The 12,639-nt window shown below is 37.2% G+C and overlaps 1 protein-coding gene across 1 annotated transcript; it reads left to right on the forward strand.

Annotated features, from left to right (window-relative positions):
* Positions 1–3,213: 3,213 nt before the first annotated feature.
* On the forward strand, positions 3,214–10,129 carry LOC124864616. Its single transcript, XM_047359468.1, has 2 exons — positions 3,214–3,393; positions 8,135–10,129. Exon 2 carries the CDS (start codon positions 8,177–8,179, stop codon positions 9,710–9,712), a length of 1,536 nt encoding a protein of 511 aa, XP_047215424.1. The 5' UTR covers positions 3,214–3,393; positions 8,135–8,176; the 3' UTR covers positions 9,713–10,129.
* The last annotated feature ends 2,510 nt before the right edge of the window (positions 10,130–12,639 follow it).

Raw genomic sequence — 12,639 nt, forward strand, 5'->3', positions numbered from 1 at the left:
TGAAACGTTTTCCTCCACCAGTATCACGTAGTGACCTGGCCACTATCCTGCAAGAAGAATGGCTTAAAATCCCTCTGACCACTGTACAGGACTTGTATATGTCATTCCCAAGACAAATTGACGCTGTATTGGCCGCAATAGGAGGTCCTACACCATACTAATAAATTATTGTGGTCTAAAACCAGGTGTTTCAGTTTCATTGTCCAACCCCTGTATGTAACCCAAATGGGGTAACAGATCTTATTAAATGTAAATTACAATTTTAAGTGAGATATTTGGCTTCTCTCAAGCTTTGTATCTTTAAAATGTGTAGAGCGATAATAAAGATGCATCAGAAAAGATGAATGTACTTCACTGTCTTGATTGCAAAGTGTCAGATGTTAAATTAGGACTACAATTACCCCAGTAAAATCTGATGGATGTGAAAAAAACAAAATGATCAATATTTCATGTTTAGATAAAAGACAGGGTCTTAAGAGGAAGGATATGTTTTGTTTAGATAGTGTTACAAATGAGGTTTAGTTATTTGATCTGAAACTTAACACACTGCGTTGCTTTTCCTTTGGTGGAAAAAGAAATACTTGAACATCAGTTAAAAAAATAAAATAGAAATTTAAATGTTGAACATGATTTTAACAGCAAATGCCCTAAATTTTGCCTGTACTAAAAAGGTTTATTTTGGAGACACAAATGTCTGGAATTTGTTATAGTGTAATTCACATACATTAGCCTTATATTTTTACACACACTCCATTGTGTAATAGGAGGAAACCTGACACACCTCTGGAAATAAGTAAAAGTTTGATTATCTGCTCATTTCTGTTCAATTTAGATAGTATTTAAGTTTAACACATATTGGTACATTATTTAAAAAGTGTTTATTTTATGTTTTGAATGGTAACAACTCATACAATGACAAACTAATGGATTTGTCTACTTTAAAATATTGATATAATTTACAAAAATGTAAACATGTTTTTTTCACTGTTATAAAAACGTGGTTCCCCGTTCTGAGTCTTTAAATATGTTTGCTGTTATTCTTTACAGCTTACAGTGCAAAGGTTGGTTCAAAAAGATTACAACTCTTTCAACAATAAGAGAATTATAAAGAGTAGAAACAGATGACATGATATTGCACTTTATATTATAAACATTGCCCTGCAAAAGTATTCATATCCCTTGAATTATCTAAAAAGTCACATCACAATCTGAAACTTAAATGTATTTTATTTAGGTTTTATGTGATAGACCAACACAAACCCATAATTAAGAAGGGACAGGAAACGTTTACATGTTTGTCAAAAACAATTTCTGTTAAAAAATCCTTTTCAGTTTTTTATTATGTTTGCATTCACTCCCCTTTACCCAGATACCATTTGACTTAAGAAATTACCTTGTTAATGACAAATGGCCACCCTGATTGTGACTAATCTCAGTATGAATCCAACTGTTCTGTGAAGGCCTCATTGGCTTGGAGGACATTGAAAGCGACATTAGTGAACAAACAGCAGAATGGTCATGGGCGAAGTTTAAAAAAGTGCTCGATTATAAAATGAGCGTTTCAAAATGTCACGGAGAACTGTTAAATCAATCTCCATCAAAATGTAAACAGTGTGACCCAATTAACAACTGATTTTTTGTTCATTTAGTGCTTCTCAAGCTCTACCTATAGTGCTTTACAGACATACAATAAAGTGCAAGATAGATAAAAATGGATAGAATGAAACATATATATAAAACAAAATTGATAAAAAGTGAAAAGGAAATAGACAAATAAAATATATAAATGAAAACCAATACAGTATGAATTAGTGTGTGCATGGTTGTATGTGTGTTGCCCTGCGATGGACTGGCGACCTGTCCAGGGTGTACCCCGCCTCTCGCCTATAGACTGCTGGAGATAGGCACCAGCTCCCCCGTGACCCACTATGGAATAAGCGGTAGAAAATGACTGACTGACTGAAAACCAATACAAAGGCAACTAAATAACATTTAAAAACAGAAATGCAAAAACAAGTCAAATATAGGTCAGATTAAAAAGATGAGTTTCAATTGCCGACTGTGGAAGTGGAACTAGCAAAAAGTGATAACTCTTGAGGAGTTGCAGAGATCATTAGCTCAGATGGGAGAATCTGTTGAGAGAACGACTATATTCCTCAAATCTTGTCTGGTTAGAATAAAGCCACGGATGAAAATAAGACACTAGAAATTATCTTTGCAGTTTGCTGCAAGTTATGTAGGGGACACAGCAAACATCTGGATGATGGTGTGTTGATCTAATTTAACTTTCTGGTCTAAATGTAAAACATTGTGTGACAGAAAAAAAACACTGAAAATCACAATGAAAGTGCCTTCAGCACTGTAAAACATGGTGGGGGCAGCATCATGCTGAGGGATTCCTGTTTTTTCATTCATCACATGAAAACTGATCAAAGTTGATGCAAAGGTGGATGGTGCCAATTACAAATCAAAGCGTATTAATGTGTTATATTTGCCCAGACCAAGTTCAGAGCTTGATCCTGCAGATAAACTTTGGGAAGATTAAAAAACTCATGCTCACAGACACTCTACATCCAATCTGACTGAGTTTGAGCTATTTTGTAGAGAGGAATTGACAAAACTCCATAGATAAGATTAATTTTCTAGATTTTCTAGATTTTCAAAGTTGGTAGGAACTTATTCCAAAAGACTTGCATCTGTAATTACAAAAAATTCTTCTTTTTTCACATCCTAAATGTATACTAGTTTGTGTTGGTCAGCCACATAAAATCCCAATGAACTACGTTTGTGATGCCAATGTGACTAAGTGGTCTCTTTTGCAAGGGAATGTAGATTCAATGTACATTTATCATAAACAACAATTCCTCGCTGGTCTTTGATCCATTATTAATACAAAAGGTTTTCAGTTATAAATAAGAGAGATCGTTTTTGAGATTTTAGAATATATCCAGATTTACGTGTTTTGCATAACTTTACCTTGTGGGGGACTGTGGCCAAATCTACTGAATGTCACCTCATCAAATTTGCCCAATGCTTTTTATTTATTGTTTCTGTTTTACACTTCAAGTATTACCGCTTAGTTTCCATTTTATTTGATCAAAATATGCTTTACTGTAGTTTGATGGGCATTAGTTATTCAACCGGTAGGGGGCGGTGTACCCAAGAAAACCCGGGTCTCTTGTTGGAGAAGAAAAAAACACCCCCCCCCCCGCCCCCCCCATGTTCTCTCTTGTTATTCGGATTGATTTGGAGGGCTAACTAAGTGCTACCTGTTCGTGTCTACCGCCAGCAAGTGGGCCAAGTTTTTATTGTTTCCTGAAACAGCAGCGGGCGAGCTTTTTTACTGTTTCCCTCCAAAGATATGACACCTTTCTGATTCACTTTAACCCAAAGGTAAGGCGGCAGCAACATCCGTGATCTGTTTGATGCTAATGTTAGCATGGCAGACTGATAGCAAGGCAAGCCCGCGTTTAACAAAGTAAGGCGGTGAGTCGGTAAAACGTGTTTAATGTTACTGCATTTTCTTCCCACTCATTGCTATAGTGAATTATATTTAGGAAACTGCTGCAGGGTTCTAATGGTATATATATTTTACAGGTTGCAGCCTGTTTAGTGTAGTGTAATTATTTGAACGACTTGTTAATTATTTGACGATTAGGAGTTGTATAACCTTTTTAGGTTATTTAAAACGTTATATTTGATAAAGGAGCCAAATTCATATTCTGAAATTAATCATTGTTTAATGTCTAATATACACATCTGTGCATTTTTGTAAGGAGGAAAATACGTAAGAAACGGATATTAAAAATGACGATTTTCCAGTTTTCCCAAGAATGAATTTAGCATCTTGATTTTCAGTTTTTAAATATTGATTTAAATGCCAAACTTGGAAAAAAGCAAATGTTTCAGCTGGAGTAATTGTTAATGTTTATGTAGAAAAACATAATGCGGTAAAGGGTATGATGTGACATATTAAAATCAAGGACAGGTTTTTCCTAATATCTGGTTCCCCAGAAATCAAAGATCTGCTCCATGTTATTTTTTTCAGCAGTGGTCTAGAACAGCGTTTTGCATTAGAAAACAGGAAATAAGTAACAGTTCAGTGGCTTTTTGTAGTTTTCCCAAAAAAGTTGGAGGAGTTTAAGAAGACATGCGATTATATTAGTGAATAAGATGATAACAATATAACTTGTGACAAATCCACAAATAATAGGTTGATTCATTGCACACAGACCCCAGATAGTGAACAGACTGACCAGCTTCTGGAAAATAAATCAACCATTTCTATTCCAACAAGGTTTTATTGAAAACTCTGCTCCTGGTTGACAGCTACAGTCTTGGCATTAAATCAACTTAGTCCTTGTTTCTTTATGACTTAACCACCTTACTACCTCTTCGCCCTCTAAAATATTTTTATGCTAAAAGAAGTATTAACTGAACTGAGATCATGTGTGTAGGTTAAAAATGACATTTACTGTGTTTTTAAAAGCTACGATTATGGGGGCATTTATGCTCACTTTAATTTGAAACCAGTAAAAACTTGTGGACCCAAACTTACAGAATTGAAGAAAAAAAAATCTGAGTTTCAATTTAAAAAAACAAATGACATATTCCCATTAAATGCACAACTGATATTTTATTGATGTTCTGTCTTTTTAGCAAAATAAATTCCCCTAAATTTACTTCCAGTAGTTTTTTTTTTTTTTTAATTCAGCCCAAAGGTCACATTTATTAGTGAAGTCATTTATACGGTTTAAGAGAACATTCTGCGATGAACAAAAGAAATATATAGTGAGCTCATAAAATGAAAATAAAAGTAATTTACATTTTTTTTGACTGAATACAGACCTTACATAGGCTAGAAAAGCATGTGTTCGCTTATCAAATAAGTTGTTCCTTGGTATATAGGTAATTGAAACATTAAAACCAAACTATATAGTTGATTCAGGAAAATCTTCTTATATCAGGTAAAACACTGGTTTATCAGACCATAATTTTAACAGTAGGCCCCCTTTATGTCATTAACAGATATCTGGGGAACCAAAATCAGACACCAAATGAATTTCTGAGTATGCTATCCTTGGATGTTCTCCAAACTGTAAACTTGCAAACATTTATAACAAGCTGTTTTTTTTATGGGGCAGAGCAAAGCCAGTAGCATATTCGACAACCCATTGTTGTTGATTTAAACATATCTACTTATTGTATTTTGGAAACATATCTACTTATTGTATTTTGGACTCTTTAATAGTCCTGCAGGTAGTTACAGCAACAGCAAATGAACTAGTTATAAATGCCATAGGTAAGGTAAGTTTATTTATATAGCGCTTTTCAGTAACGAGACACTCAAAGCGCTGTACATACAATTACAATACAATCACAAAGAAAATAAACAGATACAGACACAGAAAAACAAATCAAATGATACTACAATCCTTCTAAGAAATCTAAAAATCTATGAATACTTCTGAGAAATCAAAAAATTAATAACAGTCATTTGCATCCATTGAAATTTAACTAAGCAATCACTGAGTTCTAACTAAGGAAGCTGAGTCAACTGTGTAAAAACAGCTTTTGTTCAAATTTTTAAGAGACTAGTATTTTCCTTTCACTGGTAAATCTAAAAATCTATGAAAAGGAAAAGAAATGAAATCCACATTTAGGTAAAAATAAGGAGCATGGGAAAGCAACACACACAAGCAAAGATTTTGCTGGGGCATGGTGGACTCGTGAGGGTGCCAATATTTAAGTATGATCATGCAAAGAATTAGACTGTCAACACTGACGAAGGTGCCATTGTCCTTGAAGAAGAGATGGAAGTTTTATCAAATGGCCATACAGTTCAGTTCACAGATGAGGGGGGTTGCTGGAGCAGAGTGTCGTATTTACAGAACATCCAGGAGAAATGTTTTGATAAGAAGCCTGTGAAGGCCGTATCGGGGCGCCTGAATTAGACAAACAATAAATGTTTTGGTTCAGGCCGGCTATGATTTTCCGCCTGCCTTCAAAGTCTTACTGGCATTTTCAATTTCAAATCCAAATAGCCAAATTTCTGGTACTTTCAGTAGATCCTGAGCAAATAACTTTCTCCAAGATTAAATCATATCACCTTTGAGTCCGGGAAACACAGCCAGCCTGCGATTCTGTTCAAGGATCGCATCCAGCTTGCAATTCTGCTCTCTTAACATATCAGTCTGAGTGCTGAGAGCTCTAAAGATCCCTTCAAACATCCAGGCAGCTTTGGAGTGCTTTGAACAGCTGTTGATGTTTTACAAATCTTTCAATAAGCCAGGTAACTGCCAACTCCAAAAAGCAGAAATCCTGTTATCAGAAATCCAATTATGTACAAATCTTCCACGTCCTCGACTGACATTGTTGTCAGGCACACAATCTTCCACTGCTGCCAGGAATCCATTGCGTATCCGGAGAAAAACGTCCCGTCTGAACAAGAGGGTTCCCCTATACCCTGTCTTCCCGTCAGGAAAATGTGATCGATTGCGTTGAGAGACCAGCTGACCAAATCCATAATGAACAAATTAGGTGGATATGCGAACAGAGGCTCTAAGAAAAACAGACAAAAAGCTGAAGCAGGGCAAAAAATGGGGGTGGATCAAGAAGAGAGTGGAAAGGCGTCTGACCCCACCGAGAGCAGAAGAGAAAGTCAGTGTAAGCTTACATATGTATTATAAACCAAATTTGACAGATTTCAAGAAGAGGGCCTAAGGCTTGATAACCTAAAAAAAAAAATCATTTTTCAGACATGGATTTCCTTCTGACTTTTGAAAACTACAGCGAACAGTACATATAGGCCCAAACAAAGTATGCCATAATGTAGTAGCTGACCCATACTAACCTGGACTAAACTGAAAAATGTTTTCCAAATAACACAAACTAAACCACATTAGTAGTAGTAGGCGCCTTTTTTAGTATTCATTTTTTGTCTAAGTCTGATGAAATCTAATTTTTAAATAAATTCGAATTTACAATTTACTGATGATTTTGTCGTAAGCATGCCGTTCAACATAAACAACAACATATACAGAAACTACAATTATCATTACCTGTTGTGTTGGCCCATACCGGCTTGATATCAGTTATTTCAGCAACAAGAGGATCAGGAAAGACAGAACAGTAATTACAGTGAGTTGTAAACTGATATAGTGGTGAGGACTGTGATACATGAAATTAAAGATGGAACATTTTTATGAACTCATTTGGACAAACAAAACTTTTTTTATTATTATTGTCAAAATGAAGTAGCCTGAATAAATTCGCCATCATAAACATCTTAAAGAAATTCAAGAACTAATGAGAATCAGTCATTGATGTCTCAACGGGATTGGAACACGATTTCTTAGGCTTTAGGACTCCAGCAAACCACAGAAAGGGCAATTATCTATAAATGGTGAAAAGTTAACCCTCCGAAGGGTGTCTGACCAACCAAAACTATTCCAAGAACTCATTAGTGACTCATTCAGGAAGTCATAAACCCAGAAAAACATCTAAAACACTGTAGGCATCACTTGCCTTAGCTAAGATCTGTGTTCGTGATTCGAGAGGGAGAGAGACTCGGGAAAATAATGGCCTGTCTCACACTGGAAAAAAAACAAGATCCCCACGACTGTAGTGGAAATATTCTGTGAACTGACAAATGAAAAGGGGAACTTATTGGAAGGTGCGCATCCCATTACAGCTGGCATCAATCCACCTAAGCATTTCAAATAAAGAACATACTGACTGTCACATAGTGGTGGTAGTGTAGTGGTCAGTTGTTGCTTTGCTGGATTTGGACCTGGAGAACTTGTGGTAATTGATGAAACCATGACCTATGCTTTCTAGCAGAAAACCCTGATGGAAATTACCCGGCACATAAAATACCCAAAATGAAGGTTTGAAGTGGCGCAGTTAGACTGAAATCTGATTATGTTGTGGATGACCTTTTGACAAAGTTTTTAGTATTTACTTTTTAAAGTTCATTTCTTTGAAGCATTTGTGACAAATATATTTTTTAAAAAAGTACACATTTTTAAGGGGCAAATACCTTTTATTATTAGTGTATTGTGAAAAGCAAAGAGATGCAGTCTAAGCTATATATTCTTTTTGACATGCGTTAATCATTTATTTCACTTAACAGGAAAGTTCCTAAAGACTCCACATCAGCAGTGATCACACACTTATGCCCAGCCTGATCATGGAGCGCAAAAGAAAAGTTCTGCAGAGCATCCTTGAAGATAGCAATCCCATAGACCTGACAAACTCAGGCCACTTCTGCTTCAGCTGCGAACAGATATTTGCAAATCAGAAATGCTTGGAGGAACACTTGTGTCCCCTGGCAAGTTTCATCTGCTCCTGTGGAACGGAGTTTACCGAGTACAAAGACATGCTGGAGCACAGCACCACCCACGAACCTGGACATCAAGTGCTTGATCATAAAACTATAAGGAAGCGTAGGATTGAGAAGTACAAAGAAGAAGAGGAAAAGCTAAAAAGGTTGGAGGAGGGTGAGGTTGTCTGGAAGGCACCTAATGAGGGCAACCCACCATCAATTTCCAAACTACAAGTACCCAATACTTCAGGTATCACGTCATGTGTTCCCATACAACCGGCGCAGGTTCCACAAGTCCCTGGGTTGCTTTCAAATGCTGTCTCCCCAGTTCCAGCTGCGCAGAACATCTTTGCAGAAGTTGGTGCGCCAACTGTAGATCTTTGGACGCTCTATCAGCCTGTTGTACTAATTCAAACAATGCAAAACTTCATAAAGACAAAGCCATATACTTGTGGTAAATGTGAACAGGGGTTCGTGTCAAAGGTTGCCCTAATCTCTCACCACAGCTCACATGTTGCAGATAAAGTCTCTGGCTGCATAGGATGCGGGTTGCTGCTGTCGAGCAAAAAGTTAGTGCCTCGTTTTCACGTTTGCAACTCCAACAACCAGAGCAAATACCGGCTCATCACCGCAAAACCATTGAGTTACAAGCCCCGAAGTGGACCCAGGGTTAAAAAGAATCAGCCTTCCCGTCCACCTCAAGTCACTCCTTCGCAGCAGCTGGAAAACCAAAATCCAAGTGCAGCTGGAAAGGGGAGTCGGCCAGCTCATGCCACAGCCACAAAGAAAAATCTGAATGTCCGAACATACATCAATAACACCAATCGAGTACCACACATCACTGCACCTTTGCAGTTAAAGAGCCAGAATCCTACTGCATCTAAACCTTACTCTGGAGTTTCCATGACAGCAAAGAGTCCAAACATTGGTGCATTCTCTCCAGGCAGTCAGAGGAGTCGTGCCAGTCCCGCTGCGGTACAGAAGACACCCGAGGACTCTGCATCGCAAAGCACCCAAAATAGCTTCACCTGTCGGGTCTGCCATCTTCCGTTTGAAAGCGCCCAGCGGCTTCAGAGGCACAAGTGTGTGAAGGCCCAGGAGTTCATGGCGAAGCACATGATGGGTGGCAAACGAGATTACAAAATTGTAAAGGTAACACCAAGCTCCCCTCAAATAAATGGTGAGAGAACACTGGGAATTTCATCTGGCAGCACAAAGAAGCCCCAACACATGGCTGTCAGTTTGGATAAAGGGAAAGTATCGGCCCCTGTCAATGGAGGCGCAGGAGGGGAGTCTGACGATGACTGTTTCATTGTTGAGAGTGGACCTGAAAAGCCTGCTGAGGTTATTTATCAAGTAACCTCGTCTGTCCCCATAAAAAGTTGACTAGTCTAGTGAGGCACGTTGTGTTTGCATGTCACCGTTTATGTTGACTACCAAGGGGGCATCAACGTATTTCATCACGCAGGGTCTACATGCTTCCGAGCTTTCCCCAAACTGCTTTAGGCGTAGAGAATAGTGGTTCAAATGCTTCTTTATTAAGTCAGATATCTTTTTCTAATCAATTAAATTTTTGTGTAGATTGTTCAAGGAGTTTGTGTAAATTATGTTCAGCTTCATGATATATGTGCATGGTTTATCCACTGTTGATGGGGAAACCAGGTACTGTGTAAAAGTCTTAATCCGGTTTTTAGTCAGATGAGAATTTGTTGTGATGGTGTGGGACTGAACCCTTCATACCGTGTTCCTACCAGCTTTGAGTTTATGAATACAGCATATGATGTATTAAAGTATATTTTCAAACTTGTTTTCTTTTCTTTGAAAAAATGCAACTTGTATTGGTGAGACTTTTAAATTAAAAACAATTAAGCACAAAATTATCCATACCTCAGATAGATGTAAGTTTGAAGAAATTCTAATTTTGCTGACATGTTTCTTCTAACAGAAAGTGATATTACCAGTTTGGACTGGCCCAGATATAGGCCTGATCTGAGTGATTGATGGAGGGAGCGAAAGATTAGGGTGATGGCAAGGAGGCCTTCCAACCTTAAAGACTTGGAGCTCACAAACTATAAAACTTGAAAATACCAGTGGAAACTAGCAAAAAAGCAGCAATTAAGAGGATTTGATTGCTGTAATGTCAATTATTGTGGAAGGTATAAGTAATTCTTGACATGTCTTATCATTAAATTGTAAATAACATTTTTTTTACATTGTTTATTCTGTTGAGTGTTTCATATCCTTTCACAAGCAGGATTTTTGGTTAATGCAAATTTTATTATTACAAGGGTATGAATATTTTTGCATAAATATTAGTTAAGCCCACACAGTTGATCTAAACTAGTCGGGATGCTAAAATAACATTGAATTGATCCTTTGCCAAACTTCCGGGTTTGAAGCTATGTCATAATTTCAGGAACAAACCAGTGATAAAACCTAAATAATGCAACATTTTGTCAAATGTTTAAAAATATACTTTTTCTTCAAATATATCCTGGAAAGATATTAGACTAATTTTAAGAACAGTATTAAAATAATCTTGATACATTTATGAAATGGCTTCACCTTTCAATTCCGATTTGTTTTAGCTATTGTGCAGCTGACAGAAAAATAAGCTAATGAGATCGTTTTGCCTTTTTCACCAACTTGCTCAACGAGGTATAATTAATCCAACCTTCCCAACTGTTACACTGTGTGTCCAGCAGAGGGAGCAGTTTAAAAGTAAAAACGACCATTTAATATGGTAGGTCGTCATCAATGTGTTTATGGGGCATTCACGTGCTGTTTGTGAAGGCATCACCACACAACAGGCGCCAATGCAAATACCGAAGACATCCCATATATTCGGATCGTTTGTGTTTGGATGACAATGACTTCTTCTGTTTAATGTCCCAATAACATGAAAGCACGGTTATAAGGAAATAAAATGAGAATTTTGGAGAACTGGCTGAGGTGTGAAGGAAAATATGTCGAATGTTTAAGTGATTTCTGATTCAGTTAGCTTTTTGATAGAAAAAAGACATCTATATTTCTGGACTAAACATGTTTACATACACGCGTAATGGTTGCTAAAAAGTGTATGTATACATGCTCAAATAAATAATAGTTCACACATTCTTTGTTGGGGCTTTGGGGAGGCAGTGGTTTAAATCTACAACAACTTTGATGTGTTTTTTTGGATTATTGTTTTGCTGGAACATCAGTTTATGTATACATTTCAACCATCTCACTCAAACTTTCACCTTTGGAAGTGGAAAATTAGGATTTAAATTTATTTAACTGTGTGAAACATGTAAGCGGGACATAAAAGCAAAAACAAATCTGTGGAGGGAAGAATACTTTATTCACAACGTATTTGATCATGGATATATAGTTTCCACGCTATGTAGATAAAAAAAATCCACAATTGATTAATATTAATGTGCCCAACTTTTGATTTGCTATGTTGAGTTTTCATTACACCCAGAAAAATAGAATCATTATAAGTATATTTGAAAGGCAAATAACAATATGACATCCACGCCCATGATGAGTGTAGGCAAACTCCTGAAGAACACTTTATTTAATTTCATAAATTCACAATCACAGTATAACCCTAAAACAAATGTTCCGTTCATTCAGTCTCAGTGTTACATTGGCGGCATTTGCGCACTACAATTTTAAATAGTATAGAAGACCTTATTTATTGGCAAAACACGTTTAAAATACAATGCATTAGTGTACAATATTACAGCAATTAAAACACATTCAGGTTCGTGTGTTTTTTTATGTCTTATTTCTCCGGTTTTTCAAGGCTTATAGTGGTATCCCTTATTACTAAGAAAAAAATGTGGGATGTTGTGTGGCGTTTGCTCGTCTCCGTGAAGAGTTATCACATTTCCGACGGAACGGCAAGTAGACACTCTTAACCCACACGGCGTTATTAGCATTAGTCGGGCTGTTTTGTGCATGGATAACGAGTGCCCAGTTTCAGAAAACTGCCCCGAGAAGAAGGTACAGCCCGGTCCTCGTTAGCAGCTCGGTGTCCAGGTCACTGTTACGACGTAAAAAGTTTTTAAACAGCCACAGAGGAAGCTAGGTTTGAGTTAGCTTGTGTTAGCTAGCGGAGCAACGGTTAGTGCCTGCGACGCAGAAACCAATTCCGACTCGTTTGTACCCACGCAGGCAAGGCAAGCACTTTGTATTTATTACCGTCCAACATGCTCCGTAAACCGCTGCAGTGAAATGATTTACCCACTCCTTTTACTAATAAACAAAGTTTTGCAGGCAGATGCTGGGGTTAACGGTTTGGTGCGGTTGGCCTGCAACGTTTT

Source organism: Girardinichthys multiradiatus, chromosome 3 (assembly GCF_021462225.1).
Source record: "Girardinichthys multiradiatus isolate DD_20200921_A chromosome 3, DD_fGirMul_XY1, whole genome shotgun sequence".
NCBI lineage: Eukaryota > Metazoa > Chordata > Actinopteri > Cyprinodontiformes > Goodeidae > Girardinichthys > Girardinichthys multiradiatus.

Coding starts and splice junctions, on each gene's coding strand:
- LOC124864616 (XM_047359468.1), top strand. CDS start 8,177: ATGCCCAGCCTGATCATGGAGCGCAAAAGAAAAGTTCTGCAGAGCATC.